Genomic DNA, 16,219 nt, shown 5'->3' with positions numbered 1-16,219 from the left:
CAGTTGACTCTCCTGTCTCAGGTTTCACACACTTTGCAGCAACTCTTCCTTGTTGTGCTCTATGAAATAATAATCTGAAAAGGAAACAAGGTTTCTGCAGCATTTAAACTGCTCTGGAGACCACCAGGACACTGAACAGCAGAACTCCAGCCAGCACAGCCTTCCCACTGACACACATTTGCTGTTCCTGCAACCCCTGTGTTACTTTGCTCAGCTGAAATCTGGAGCAAGTTTAGCCACTCACTGGAGGTCAGAGTGAAGTCCTCTCCAAACAGAGTGTCCTGGTTGAGCAACAGAGACAACTGTGTGGGTGTGACCAAAGCTGTGCATTCTACACCCTCCATTCATTGCCCAGGAACTGTTCCCAATGGACCATTTGCAGCAGCTGCCCAAGACACACCTGAGCCCTCAGGCTGGGAGCTGGCTGGGAAAGAAGCCTGGCAGAGGAGCTGGGAGAACTCCCCTCTGGGGAGTCCTTGACACCTCCACACCCACCTGAGGGCTCAGCTCTGCTCATGGGCCAGCAACGATTCCAAAATTCCCCCTGACTGCCAGAGTCAGATCCCCCAGTGTGGAACTCCCTGCCCTGGGGGAGGCACTGGGGGCTCCCACCCAAACCTGAGGGGAGAGAATCTTGGGCTTTGGGGACCTCTGGGACCACTTGTCAGATCCAGAGGAGGAGCAGCCCCTGGACAGGAGGAGCCCACCAGACTGTGCCATCATCTGCACCAACAGGTTTGTCCCTTCCTTTTCCTTTGGACTCGAAGGAACCACGTGGGGCTCAGCACAGGGGCCACCAAACCCCCCTGTGTTTGTGCCCCAGGGGGCTGGGTTACACTGCTGGGGTTTGTGGGTTAAACCCAATTTCTCTTTGTGCCATTGCATTTATTGGAATGTTGTTATTAAATTGTAACTGACTTATAATCTATTTTGTGTTGGGTTCATTCCACACACAGAAGATTCTTCACTAACTGTCCCTCTCTGGCTACAGTTTCCTAATGTTCAAGATGCTACACATCTTCCTCCTGCCCTTTGCAGGCTCTGCCCCCAATCCATGCCAGCACATGCACTTGGGTGCTATTGGCACAGAACCCTCTGCAAGGGCATTTTGGGTTTGTTCTACCCTAAATTTCTCTAAACTCTCAGTTTTCTCTGGCTCATTAGCTGGAAATCCTCACCTGTCACATGCCAGCTGTTTTGCAGATCTCTCCCCATTAGTCCTTCAGGAAGTCCTGGGAAATAGCACTTCATTCCCTGTTTACTCCATGACATTATGGCTCAATTCCCTGTTTTCTATTTCTGTATTTTGGACTTGCTGCCGCTCCCTCTGCCCAAGGAGAAAACACTTCCAAGCTTAAGAACCTGAGAACTCAGAAGCACGAAGCAGTTCCTAAAGGAACTCCTACCAACACTCTGGGATGATAATCATGGACTCAGACATTAAGAAAATTCACAATATCCTGGAATGCACTGCAATGGCCTTTGCAACCTTTTGATACTAAGGGCTAGAAATAAAAAGCTTAATTGTGTTTTATGCTCTCTACACAGGCCAGTGCAGATGTTGTTCACAGGCCCTTGATGTTCTGACCTTGACACTAAACAACAAACATTTAATTTAAATAATAAGATGTTGTTTCCAACTACTGTAAGCAGCTGTGTCTGGGATTAGTGCAAAGCCTTAGAATTAGGTCTTTCAACTGACCCACTATTTAGCCAGCCAAACCTTTCACCCATGGACAAAACATTACCTTACAAGAGATTACAGACTATTCTGAGTTGGAAGGGACCCACAAGGACCATCGAGTCCAACTCTTAAGTCAATGGCCCACACAGGGGATTGAACCCATGACCTTGGCATTACTACAGCCAAGTTTTTAACCAACTGAGCTAATCTCAAGATTGTGCTGACACACATCCTATCAGTTTGGCTGGGACAAGGCATCAAAAATCTACACTAAGAACTGTCAAGGCAAAAGATGGCCAGTCAACATCATCTAAAGTGGGATGTCAGTAACAACATGGAGTAAACAGGAAAACTGAGATACTGCAGCTCCCTCCAGTGCACTGCTGGGAATAGATATGTCCATCTCATCATGACTCTTTCTGAAGTCATGGCAAGTATCAGTAATAAGGATTAAAGTGAGCCTTTGGAAGGCAGGGAAGAGATGGGGAGAGAGCAGCAAATTCCATTCTGGCCAAGACTACAAGATGCTCACACAGGTTCTACACTTACCTCATATGCAGTTAAAATCCCTGCCACTGACATCAAGTGAAAAGACAGTGACAGCAGCTGATCAGACCAAGAACACAAAGGAAACAAACATTTGGGGCCCACTTTTATTCATAAAGTCTTTTGAATTATAGCAATACCTCCAGTTCTCTGAGTGCATTATCACATTCCTTCTGCCCAGGGGCTTGCTGGGTGCACAGTGTGATGAGCTGGTTGATACTCTCAGTCACAGCTCTAGGGAGAGTAGAGGGGAAAAAAGGTGGATTTTAAAGTTAAACTATTCCTTTTAGCAACCCTTTTGTTTCATTAAGTGTACACTGCATAAAGATCCAAAACTGGGATCTTCTACCACAGTTTTAGTTTTCAGTGTTTGGGTTTAACAGTACATTAAACAGTTCATTTGATCCAGGTTCCCAGGAACAAAAACATTCTCCCTAAAGCATCTAAACAATTGCAAAGTTAGCCCAGAAGGAACAGAGGCTTTTTCTCACAGCAGCAAGTGAATGCCCCAGGTGTCTGTGGCACAGTGTTGGCCCACGCTGGGCACAGCTGGCTCTGCACACACCAACAGAGCCAGGGAGGACACAGCTGAGCCCAGCACAGGGGGGTGGCACCTCTGGGGAAACACCATCTGGCAGCAGGGCAAGGTCAACCCTCCACTCTGGCACAGGGGACGCATTGTAGCTGCTAAAAGGTATTTTGGCACTTCTGCAGGTCTATATGGACTGAATTATTTCTCAACCAGCACCTCAGAAGTCTTAAAGGACACAGAAACAAGTGGCTAACATCAAAAAATGACTGAATGAAAAGTTAAGTTGTGTACCCTTCACTGGCAAAGTCTTGTGCCTTGTCTGACACTCTGCATTACACACACATAATCCTGCTATAAATTTCTACAATCTGTTACAAAATTGTTTTTTTTCCTCTGTAACTAATAATTGATATTCTCTCCTAGGTTTCTATCCCCAGAGAACAAAAGCATCCTGTTTCTGTGGGAATTCTCACCTCTGGAACACAGGCTGAACCTGACACACAACAGTCACCATTGGTCTTTCCAATGAATGCTCTGATAATAAGCAAAATTCATTATAAGTCCATTCATTTTAGACTCCCAACTAACAATATGGGAAAGCAGCTTCTAGAAGGGAAAATGAGTGACACTGGTGAGCATGGAGAAGATGCTTCCTTTCCTCTGCCCTTGAAAACTGAGTGGCACTTGCATTACTTTCCCTTCCAGAAAACAGGCACTTGATAATGTATGGATAACATGGATGGTATCCTACTGTTTGTTACAAAAGGAAACAGGATGTGCTTATTATGCCTCTTACATTTATGTTAAATTCCAGGGCAAAAAGAATGAAAACCAACAGGCAGAGTTGTTTAACTGGGACTCCCACCCCAGTCAGCAGCTTTGGTGTCCTTAGGGAGGTCCTGGTGTTCCCCTCCTGAACATCAGGGATTTCTATACACCAGCCACTGTCATTGCAGACATAGGAACAAATGGCAAAAAAGGAAAGGTCTGTTCACTGCCTGAGAAACTTGATGCAAAAAATACCTTGTCCACTGTTGATTTTAACCTGAGACACTGTGCATATTGACTTAGAGAATACCAGCCATTAAAGAGAGGGAATGGTCAGAGTTGTAGAGGGTGCCCTGTGGTCTCATGAAAATCACAACTACACACCAGGTACCTGTATCCAGGAATACATCCAGTGGACAAACAGGACTTTGGAAGCCCTTTGGAAGAAGCAGAACCAAATGCCAATCCCAGGGTGGAAGAGGACTGCTAGGACTCAAAAAGCCAGTTTTCATCAAATACAGCACACAGATACTTGGACTCTGCAGGGAACTCAGCCACTGCTGCAGTCCTGGGAGACTGGCAGAGGAAGCCAAGAAAAATTCCTCCACAAGGAAGACAAAGCTACTGAAAAAGCTGGGAGTGCCTATTAGAACTGGAGCAAAGGGGGAAGAAAGCAAAAAAAGAACCATGAAGGTGAATCCCAGTACTGCAGATGATGAGAGAAAAATGAGAAGCCACCTTATAATAAGGAAGCTGTGCCTCTTTTTGCATTTTTATGAGAAAAGAAAATAAAAATACTTGACCCTGATAAGATCACAACAGGGCAAGAGAACAGACCCTAGAGCAAGCTTGTCACAAGCTGTCCCTGAGAAGGAAATGCAGTGTCTCCTTAGCATCTTAACCTGTGGATTGGTACAGCATCCACTCCACATGGGTATCTGGTGCCTGGAAAGTCTCCTCACACAGGCACACCCCCACACCCACAGCAGGGGCACATGGGGCACCTGAAGGCTCTGCATGGCCCATGCCTCTTGTGCTGCCACAGAGGGAACTCCAGCCTGGCAGAAACCAGCAGCTACCTGGGTCTCCCTGGGGACACTTCACTTCACTCCCACCAGGAATGCTCTGAGCCCAGAGCACAAATCCATGGCAGGCAAAAAAGCTTCTGCAGCTTCTTCCCTTTGAAGCTGCCTGGCTTTGATTATCTACAGCTTTCCTGGATACTATTTATTTGCAGAGAGATGAGATGGATGTCAGAATTTTCACCCCTTTTTTTTTTTTTTTACAAAACCCCGAACAAATATGACAAAGTAAAGCATAAATATAAATTCTTTAGGCAGTCACTTACTACAGGAGTGGATTTATAATCCTTAAAATAAGGGCATCCTCTCCCAAACAAATGTAGCATCTGACCCTTTCAGGTGTTCCTGACCATACACACTGTTAGTAATGGGAGCTACAACACAATTTTTAAGCACATTCTGTATAGGAATATTATCCTATTTCTTTTCTTTCAGGTATTAAGAGGCTTGTGTGTGTGCCTTGTCAGAACACAGCAGGGAAAATACACTAATTCCTTTCAAAAGCCAGGCCAAGACTTCAGCTGCTGGTTTTTATTTCCACTGAGGGTAACAAGTTATGCCAGTTAAGGAACCACTCCAAGATAAACAACTTTCCTCTGGCCTACTTTCATTTAAATAGGTTCCAACCACTCAGTTAACTGTCAGTTGCAGAAGAATATTTAAGCACAATATAAATATCACAGAGAAAAGCAAATATTTCAAGAAACCCTAAAGCAAGCAACACATGCTTACCTTGCTGCTGCTGCTAAGAGATTCTTGGCATTAGGAGCTCCAGGATCAACAGAGAGAGACTTGGCAGCCAGTAACAGCTTGCTGGAAGCCATAGAGATGCTCTTGAGGTTACCTATGACTTGAATCTGGTCCTCTTTAGTCTGGAAAGCCACAGCAGTGTAACATTAAGTGCAGAAATTGCAACAGTGGGCTAAAAACACATTTGGAAGCCCAGTTTGTTCACCCACCTGAGACCACATGTGAGCCCAGGGCAGGGCATGGAGCAAAGCCCCTGCTCCCCAGACAGGTGCCTGCAGCTTCACTCACACCCAGGAACAGAAACCCCTCCAGCAAAGAGCTGGGTTTCCAACAGTGGCTGCATTCACAAAGGAGCAATGCAGAAACTTTACTACTCCTGAAACAATGGCTTTGTTGTCAGGCCCCTCATGTGTCTCTGCCTGGCACAACTCTTCACATTATTCAGTCTGGGTACTCTCTGTATTCCAGCAGCCTCTGTGTCCCCCACAGGCTCTCCAGCATCTAACTGGGGTTACTCTCACAAAAATATCCCCCCAGAAAGTCTCCTGAGAAAATAAGTTTCTCTAAGCTTGCCTTGGTCAACCTTCTGACTTGGATGTCCTATTACTTATTTTAAGCCATTGCTTGGAAAGGGAAACCTGCACATAAATAGTTGCAGTAAAGTGCTGTGTTTTCACAACAAATAGCTGTGATTAGACTCTTCTGTCAATAACCACTGAAAGTGAATCCATTCTTTCTAACAGTCTGTTCAGGGCTTTATGTAAAGATGTTGCATATTACTCAGCTGATGTGAACAGCTTTTACTCTGTATTTACTACATTCTGCTTCCTCCCCACCTCCATATTTTGCTAGGCATCCAGAATACCTGGAATTGGGTCTGTCCAGGCCAAATAACCAGACACAGACAGGCATTCTCTTTTGAGAGATCAGCCATTAATAACTATAATGGTTACCATCCCCTGTGTCAGCAGGATAAGCAAATTCCCAAGGGCCACAGGGTCATCAGCAGGTGGAATTCTCATTTCAAGCAGTCATTTACAGCATCATTTCTACCTCTGCCATCACTGAATTGCCTCAAACAAAACATTTTACCAGTCCAAGAGGCCCCCAGGTAAAGGGATGGTCAGGCACCCAACTCCTGCTCAGCCTCAGAGCATCAGCTATGTGGGGAGCCAACTCACTTCACACACCTGAAACCTGAATGATACAGTCCTGATGGATGGAGAATAACCAGCAGTCCTTGTCTCATCTCTCTTCTCAGCTCTGCCTACAAAGTATCTGCTCTGGAGACACTTCATCAGTGACTTCAAAGGACAGACAAGACCCTCTGGCCAGTTTGCCTCTGGGAGTCATTTCCCAGATTTGCAAGGTCCTCCTACTAACTAAGCAAAACTGTCTGCACATTCTGCTTTCTGCAAGTCCTCCTGTCTCTCCTGATATGGGATCCTTTTTTATTTGCTGACATTTGTGATGCTAAATCATTGTCAAGTGACCAGTTAGTGTAATTCAGCACAACTATACCCAGAGCAAGACAAAAAGAAGCACTGAGACTACCAGGAACAAGCTGGGCAAAATGGGACAATATTCCTGGTTGTCACTGAGTTCATCAGGATAGAACTCTGACAGATTTTAAATCACTGAACACAAGTCCACGTGCTTGCTGTCACATCCATGTCCCATTCCAACGCTTGGTGCACTCTGTAGCAGCTCCACAGTGATATCAGTGGATCTTTTCCTCCCTCTACTTAATTCCTTCCAAAGGCAGCAAAGAAAGGTGGCACATTTTGAGCAGTGTTCACATGAACTGTGTTCCATGGTAGTGCTACCAAAATAGAAGCCACCCTTTCCACAAGCTTGGAGAGGTTCAGCACACCTTTGTACCTCCAGATACACAGCTCAAAGTAGTTCCCTGCTGGGGTAGTTTTGGCTTTGGTTTCAGCCAGGCCTCAAGTCAGCAGGCCCAGAGGATGGGACACAGATCAGAAGGGACAAGCATCACCTGACTTAAGCAACCCAAGAGATATTTCATATCATCTGACATCATCAAGAAGTATAAAAAGGGAGGGAGGTGGAGCTTCTGCCTCTTTTGGTCTTTGTTTTGGTCCCAGCAGGACACACCGTGCTGTCCCAGGAGGGACGGGAGGCCCTTAGGGAAGGAAAATGCTTGTTCTTAGTCCTTCTCTCTGCTTGGGTCTGTGTCTGGGGAACTGAGTTCTCTGGAGTGATTTGTAGTTAGAATGGTGGGATTTGTGTTCGATTGGGAGTTATTTTTTGTTATTTCTAACCTGTGTAAGTGTGTGTTACATTGTAGTTTTCTTTTAATAGTCTCTTTTCTGTGTGTGTATATATATATATACACACATATATACATATACATATATATATATATAAAATTAGTTTAAGTGTAAACCTAGAGAGTTTCCAGAGGCTTTGTTTTCCTCCCTTTTCTCAGCAGAGAGAGGGAGGCTCTGACACTCTGTATTGGGCAGTTGGCACTTTGCCAGCTCAACTCAAGACACCTGAGTATAGAATCATAGAATCAATTGGGTTGGAAAAGACCTCCAAGATCATCAAGTCCAACCCTTGGTCCAACTCCAGTCCCTTTACCAGATCATGGCACTCAGTACCACGGCCAAGCTCAGTTGAAAAACCTCCAGGGATGGGGAATCCACCCCCTCTCTAGGCAGCCCATTCCAATGCCTGAGCACTCTCTCTGCAAAGAAGTTTTTTCTCATATCCAACTTAAATTTCTCCTGGCAGAGCTTAAGCCCATGTCGACACCAGACAGGGGAGCACAAAGTTGTATTTCTGAGTGGACACAGGAATAAACACCACCAACCTGAGCAAAATGCAAATGCTGAGTTCCCTTCCCTGCAGATAACCAGTCAGGGATGACTCCTTCATAACAAACATCTCCTGGCACATCTGGACAGGCTCACACCAGCATTCTGTGCTGTGTTGCCAGACAACCTGTCCCTGGTTTTCATTAGCATGATCCAGAACTTACTTGTGCTTGGCCAGCCATTTCAATACCAGCATCAAGAAACTCATCAAAATCCTCACTGAACTTCCCAGAGGCTGCAGCCAGTTCCCCACTCTGGCCCCGTGTGGCGTGGACAACTTCTCCTGCTGACTGATTCAGGTCTGCTGCTGCCTGGTTCAGCTCACTCTGAGCCTCCTGGAATGACTTGGAACTTGGAGGTAGCTGGAAGAGACCAAGTTCTGTGGTTATTGTCTGCCATGTCACACTAACCCTTCATGCTGTGAAACTCAGCACAGCCTAAGAACACAGAATGCAACAGAATAGTGAGCTTCTGTCCTAGTTCAGCAGGTGGGACCAGTTTATCACTGTGTGGGTGTGACCAAAGCTGTGCATTCTACACCCCCTATGCCATTTCCCAGGAACTGTTCCAAATGGCCCATTTGCAGCAGCTGCCCAGGCCACACCTGACCCCTCAGGCTGGGAGCTGGCTGGGAAAGAAGCCTGGCAGAGGAGCTGGGAGAACTCCCCTCTGGGGAGTCCTTGACACCTCCACACCCACCTGAGGGCTCAGCTCTGCTCAGGGGTCAGCAACAATTCCAAAATCCCCCCTGACTCCCAGAGTCAGATCCCCCAGTGTGGAACTCCCTGCCCTGGGGGAGGCACTGGGGGCTCCCACCTGCACCTGAGGGGATGGAATCTTGGCTTTGGGGACTTGAGGAACCACTCATGGGATCCAGAGGAGGAGCAGACCCTGGACAGGAGATGCCCACCACTCTCCACCAGACTGTGCCATCATCTGCACCAACAGGTTTTTCTTTCCTTTTCCTTTGGACTCGAGGGAACCACGTGGGGCTCAGCACAGGGGCCACCAAACCCCACTGTGTTTGTGTCCCAGGGGGCTGGGTTACACTGCTGGGTTTGGGGGTTAAACCCAATTTCTCTTTGTGTCATTGCATTTATTGTAATATTGTTATTAAATTGTAACTCTGATTTCTAATCTCTTTGGTGTTGAGTTCATTTCTCCTGCTGGTTCACCTTTAAACCAGCACAGCCTCATACACAAGCTGGAAGGGAATGCTGCAACTGGACTGCTGGGGGTTCAGCTCTGCATGCAGAGCAGTCCAGCTGTGGGACAGCTGTCACCAAGAAATCTGGCCAGCAACTTCAGTCCTGCTGTTTGTCTCAAGGGACAGGCAAGTCTGCGAGATTTTCAAGGGATAGGGAACAACAATAGCTCTATCACAGCTCAACTACAAAATTCAAAGTGATGAACTCAGTGGCTAAAGTTGGAGAATTCTGGTCTCCAAGTCATCATTCACTTCCACAAACAAGACTTTCAGAATATCACACAGGTATTGGCAGCTCTTCAGAATGACTTTAAATTCTGTTTGGTAAACCAGGTTTGGTAAAACTCCTGCTTTTACCACAAGGCATTGCACAAACAGATCAAAATACAATTCCTCCTTCCTTTACAGGATAGCAAGGTCACTGTTGGGTGCAAAAAAACCCTGTTCAAATCATAGAACCTTCTGGCAAATTACCAATGCAAAATGGGGGGGGTTTGACACAGATGCAGTTAAACAGAAATAGAACAGTTCTAGTCCTTGCACAAAATGACCAAACATTTTCTGAACCACAATGCTCCTTCAACTGAACTGATCACTTCTAGGTGGAAGAGGGACCATCATTTTCTACTTTTCATATTCTTCAAAATGTTAAGGCATAGCTGGCATTTTCAAAAAAAAACCCAAAAAGCCCCAAACCTTAATACCAACCTATGACAACAATTTTAATATTGCCTTCACAAGTCACAGACACATTTCACCTTTGCCATTAAACTAGAAGAGCATTTCAGCCAAAGCCACAGCTGCTCAAAGGAGCATAAACTTAAAGAGAGCTTACATGAAGTACACTCAAGGCACATTTACTAAATAATAATTTGACACGTGGGGAATTCAGTTCTCTGAAATTCATTTCCATGTTAACAGACATCTCACCGAATCAACGAGGAGCTTCTTGCTGGACTCCCCAATGCTCTTTAAGGCCACATCCACATCCTTTTGTCCAGGTAGACAATTCACACAGTTATTCAAGGAGTGAGACACCGCTTTTGCCACCTACAACACACAGGTAAACACATTCCCACTGAGAAAGGCTGAAGTGGTCACTGACAGTAGGCACAGCCTCTATTCCATAGCCAGCAATTCCTACATTCTGTCTCTTTCAGGACCATTTTTGAGGCTTGTGATTCTCTTGGTTTGCTGACCTGCAGTCCAGCAGCAGTTGTGGTTTATGCTCACCCACCTGACAGGGTGGTGTTGGTAGGGCATCCCTGCTGCTGGTGTCTGGGATGAAGGGCTGCAGCCCTGCAGGTCAGGGAATGGCCCTGACTTTCCCTATATACTAATCACAGAAATCCTTTGCATGCTACTTTTTACAAAGTCCTGATTAAAACAGAAGTCTCATTACCAGAATTATTTACAATGCTGGCCAATTATAGAACATTTCCAATCAGTAAAAAAGGAGGTGGCACTCCCTAATGTCTTCAAAAGCAGTGGTGCCACATCTGTAGAAAACATGCACTCCCTTTTTCAGTATAACATGAATACAGATCCTCTGTTTAATAATGATCAGTTTAATGGCTGTTTCACTTTCACAGTCAGTCTATTCACGTACATCATGAGTAAAAGCATTTAGCTGCCTTTCTGTACATTTTTCTGAAAGATGACTACAATGCCATACACCAGAGCACCTGCACTGTTTAACACACTCATGATGTTACTGTCTGAGAGTTGGAAGGAACAGAAAGCTCACATTCCCTGCAGCCTTATTCTCTGTTCTCTCCTCTGTTTAATGCTGCATTTGCAGCAGATTCACAGGGTGTTTGACAGTTCCTGGGACTCACCTGGGCCAATCTCTGCTGACTGTCTGCATCCCCTGGGGCAGCCAGGGCCTGCTTGGCCTCCTGAATCAGCATAGCAGAGCCTTCCATCACATCCCTGGCTGAATCCAACATGGCATGAGCTGCCACAGGGTCAGTAGTAGATGCTGCAACCCCTCGTGCTGCCTGAGCCAAGGTCTTCAAAGCCTGAGCGGTTTCTCTGGCAGCGACTCCTGTGTTGAGATTCCATCAAGGATTCTATCAGGACACTTAAAGACAACCCTTGTATTTCATGACATGAATTTGCAGGGAGTGATCCCATTGCAAAATAACAATGAACATGCAATTTAAAGGAAGATCTTCAAACCTGAACACATTTGAAATACACAGTATCAACTGGTTAGAGAAAAGTCTGTAGTGGAGCCATAAACATCATAGCTCAAAGAGCATGTTGTGGGCTCTCCACCAGTGACATCTTAGTGAAGCACTGAAAAAGAAGATAATCTAAAACCTGTAGGTGAGGAAAATCTCACATTCTAAGCTGTGGGGAAAGTGATTGTCTGCACAGATGGTGCACATGAGCTCAGAGCTGTGGCATCTCTGCTGCTCCTGGAAACCCAGCCTTGGATTTTTTAGAGAATATCCACAACAGTTTAAGTTCAAGCAATTAAAAAAAAGATTATTAGCAATGATAGAACTGGATATAGGCCAACATCACTGTGAATACAAGCATAAAAAAGAACTGACTGAAATCACTGAAAGGATGTCATGAAATGAGTTTCTGTGTCTGTTGGGCCAACATTAAAGGATATCCATCAACTCCAGTGCTAAGGTATAAGACCAATAATAAAGGTCTCATTCTTCTATGTTAGAAACTTTTGAAAAGGAACTCATTGCTTTGTAGTGTTTCTTACAAGTTGATGATAAGAGAGTTACCAGATTCAAGTGGTCATTATCAGCTGCACTGATGTATCTGTACTCCTTTGCCAGATACTCTGTGCTAACTTCTGCATAATTATGAGAGAAACACCTTAATGCAATTACATCTGCTCCAAATGAAAGCAACTGTAAGTTATGGAGCCCTTATGCAATTATATCCAATGAAGTGGTAATTGCCATAATGCATTTAATCAGTAATATTAGAAAAAAACCCCAAATCTGGAGTACCATTTGCATCAACAGCTTTCATTTCTTACAGAAATAAGGACACAGAACATTTTAACATCAAAGAGCAAACTTTTGTCCCTCCTGTAGGAGTGTTTTTCTTATTAAGGTGGTTTTGGTCTCTCAAAGTACAGGTACAAAACCAAACTGCAGAACCTGCGTGCCCACATTCCCTGTTGGCTTCACCCAACTTGTGTAAATGTGATCCCTGAATCAGGGAGCAGCTGCATTATCCATGGAAACTGGTACCAGCCAGCAGGAGATGCAGCTCTGAACATCACCAGCCTATCCCAGCTATGTTTGCATCCTGTTGTTTCAAAACATATCCAGAGGATCCTTTAAACCTCCTGAAAGGACAGAGCAACATTTCCAGTGGCACTGACCTTTACACTGCAACACATTTTAGCTCTGTCCTTCACAGTTTCAGAGGCACATATTTACAAAAACAACAGATGTCCCAGTCTGTTGTGATTGAAGACACAGAGCAGATTGCATCACTGTTCTTTTAGGAAGCACATGAATCACACTAGCAGTTCTTAGTGACTTGCCACAATTGACTACCAGCATTAAAAAAAAAAATTAAAAATTGAGTACTTCCTTCATTTAGGCAGTTCTGTGATAAGAAAACCCTTTATCAAGTGTTTTTGTGGAAAGCAGAGGTTTTACAGAGATATCATGAACCAAACATTACCTGTGTAGTGTTCATTGCCCTGAGCAGCACAAGTTAACAACTGGGCCATTGAAGAACCAACTGCTTTGGATGTACTTCCCAGGTCCTGAGTGCATTTCTCAAGCTGTGAAAAATTGCAAAGGACAAAATTCTTGGTTTAAGCTCAACTAGAACACCATTATTTTTTAAATAGTACTAAAAAATTTCTCATCCCACAAAACCCCAAACTTCTACCTCAGCTACTGAACACATACACAGTTTCTCTGAAACTCAACCAGCATGTTTTCCTTATCCAGGATAAAATAAATTAATACAGTAGGCAATATGAACAACAAAAGTATTTTATAATTAGCAATGGAAGTAAATACCTTCATCTGAGAAGGTTGGTTTGGAGTTTTTTTCCCAAATAAACCACTTCAATTCCTAAGCCTACCAGAGCTGGCTGTCTTAGAACTACTGAGTTGTCACCAGGAATTCTTTTTGACAAGACTGAGACATTACTGCTTTAAATTGCAATGTGTACAACAGAGAAGGAGGCTCTATGAGTAATTCTACCACAGAACACACATCTGCTGCAGTAGCAGTATGTCCTCTTTTTAAGGGAATTGGTGCAAAATCCCACCAGCACCATCATTCTCCAAAGTCTCATGACTTGTTTTTGGCTCTAACACTCAAGTTTTTTCACAGCTAACTTGGTGTGTTGGTTTTTAGATGAAGAAGACCCTTGAAACATTACAGTTTCTCCTGGCAGAGGCTTCAGCTGCCCTTCCACCGCTGCCATCTTGGCGTCCTGCAGCTCGTTCTTGAGTGTCTGCACCGTGCTCAGCGCCGAGTCGATCTCCATGGGGCCACATGCTTCATGAGCCTGGGCACAAACCACACCAGCAGCACTGTTAGCAGCTGCAGCAACAATCACAAAGGGTCAAAGCTCCAGAGAAAACCTCCCCTCCCAAATTATTCCTCTTATCATTTTAGAGGCCACTGTGGGCACTCTAAGTGTTGTACATGGTGGATTCCCAACCCCTGCGTGGAGAGAACAACAGGCTGTAAAGAGGCACCAAGGGAGTGGGATACACTCAGGCTGTGCACACCCACCTGCACACCAGGCTGCACAACTGCTGCAGTCTGGGCTTCACCTGTGACCAAGAGTTTAACTGGGTAGTCATTAAAGCCACCCTGACCCCTGATGTGGCACCCACAGGCACCAGGCTGAGATGGAGGTTTTAACAGTGGTTCAGGTGTAGCCACCTACATGCACCAATCCTGGTTTGGGGCCTCAGGGCACACACACAGAAAAGAGCAGATTTTCCACTGATTTTATTTCTTAAGCCACTCAATTGATCAGAAATCTGTGTGTGAAACACAGAACCTGTGCTTCCCTGAGTGTGAGAGGTGATAATTGCAGCAGGGACCACAGCAGTGCCACAGCTGGGCTCTCTCTGCTCCCCTCAAATGTACCAGCAGCTCAGAGCCTGGATGTGCTGCTCTGCACACCCTCCTCCCATCCTTCTGGTATGCAAAGGGTGGCAGAAGTTTTTCAGTTCTCTTGTCACTTCTCCCTCCCCTGTGTTATGACTCAGCAGCCACCTGGGAGTCTGCAAACTGCACCAAAAGCACAGTGAGAAGTGAGCACTGCCTGAGCACGAGCCACCCCCTTGGGGGAGACACAAAGCCAAAGCTTTAGCTGCCCAGACCTGGCATTTACCCACCTTCTGGGAGGCTGTTCTGAGCTCAGCCAGGCTGGTGGCAAGGTTCTTGGCACACTGGCTGAGCTGCATTGCTGCTGCTTGGTCAGTCACTGTGGGCACTGCAGCTTTGGCAGAGGCCACCATCTTACTGCCAGGCTGTTGAAAGAACAACAGGGAACACAGTTGGTTTGACCAGCTCATTTTCCTTAAAGAAGCCTTAGGATTCAATAAAGAAAGTTCTTTCATCCACATGTTCATGAGGGTGTAGAGTTTTCTGTAATGGCCCAGAGTGCTCACACTTAAATGTGCTCTTCTACCATTCAGCATTCACGTGGCACAAACACCATCCAGGTGGCACAGGTGGCAAATTTGTCTCTATGCTTCTAAATATTAAACCCTGCCAGAACTATGTAAACTGAAAACCAATTCAAACTATGATAGGAACTACTTCTAACACAGTTAAAATACTTTGCTGATTTTAATCATCACCACTGGACACACACAGAGCCAGAGAGGAGATGGATGGATCATTTGAATGGCCCAGAGGGAATCATAAAGCAAAATGCTTAAGCAGAGTGAGAGCATGGCCTGTGACACCTCTGCCTACATGGAACCATAAAAGACCTGCCACCAGCAACCACATTTAAGGCAAGACTCACAGGTGCCAATCATGTTATTAGAATTGGTTTCTTCTGTTTGTTTCTTGTGATGTCAACAATGAACTCAATAGTTTTGTTATCAGTGCTCAATATATAATCTTTCTATCCTGTGTTTAGGATGTTTTGGAAAAAGCACTAAGTCAAATTTTGTGTTTGGTTCAAAACTTCAATCTAGATCCATTATGCAGGTTAATACCTAAAGCCCCCATGGTGACAGTCCCTTTTATTTCTGAGGAATGCTGGAGCTGGTTGCTGCAACACTAAGTTTGCCTTGACTAAGAAGGTTACAGCAGCATCTCACAGATCCACTCTACTTAGATGCTGAATTCACTCCATCTTGTTCTTTAAACTCTTCCCCAGAAGGCAAGTGCTACAGCAATGAATGTCCCTTCTCCATAAACATTAGGTTTTTTGCTACCTTTATCCTCAATTTCAGCATTTTCAGTCTCCAGATTCAGCCATCTCACCCAAGGAGCTCAATTCTCCTCAGCTATGGCTCAGTCAGTGATGAACTTCTTTACATGGTTCTTAACAGTTTACTGTTTATTTATCACAAATTAAAACATGCAGCACTGAAAAATTCTCTTTGCATCTATTGCAGTGATTGATTCACTTCACCTGGAGGAAATTCTGGCTGGAATTTATTAAAGCAAGCTGGGCACTGAGGTCTTCTGCCTGAGCTTGACTTCCTCTTACACCCTGCACCAGCTGAGGAATGTGGTCTGCAACATTCTAAAATAAACAAAGGGAAAAGACTTTAGTAAGTAAATAAGAACTCAAAATCCTCTGACCCTAAAACAAGCACCGTCCCC

At 45.0% G+C, this 16,219-nt stretch overlaps 1 protein-coding gene across 4 annotated transcripts in view; it reads right to left on the bottom strand.

Moving 5' to 3' along the window:
- The window catches only part of TLN2 (talin 2), a 164,806-nt gene that overhangs the window by 52,489 nt on the left and 96,098 nt on the right, over positions 1-16,219 (bottom strand). For all 4 annotated transcript variants that reach the window (XM_071568138.1, XM_071568140.1, XM_071568139.1 and 1 more), the window contains 9 exons: positions 16,026-16,139; positions 14,770-14,904; positions 13,797-13,925; positions 13,082-13,184; positions 11,251-11,459; positions 10,343-10,462; positions 8,370-8,567; positions 5,345-5,484; positions 2,371-2,464 (listed from right to left, as the gene is read on the bottom strand). In XM_071568138.1, coding sequence (XP_071424239.1) covers positions 2,371-2,464; positions 5,345-5,484; positions 8,370-8,567; positions 10,343-10,462; positions 11,251-11,459; positions 13,082-13,184; positions 13,797-13,925; positions 14,770-14,904; positions 16,026-16,139 — 1,242 coding nt within the window. The remainder of the gene's footprint in view (positions 1-2,370; positions 2,465-5,344; positions 5,485-8,369; positions 8,568-10,342; positions 10,463-11,250; positions 11,460-13,081; positions 13,185-13,796; positions 13,926-14,769; positions 14,905-16,025; positions 16,140-16,219) is intronic.

The sequence above is a fragment of the Pithys albifrons genome, chromosome 13 (assembly GCF_047495875.1).
Source record: "Pithys albifrons albifrons isolate INPA30051 chromosome 13, PitAlb_v1, whole genome shotgun sequence".
Taxonomy (NCBI): Eukaryota; Metazoa; Chordata; class Aves; order Passeriformes; family Thamnophilidae; genus Pithys; species Pithys albifrons.
The sequence above is the reverse complement of the archived record's forward strand: the minus strand, read 5'-3'. Positions and strand labels throughout refer to the sequence as shown.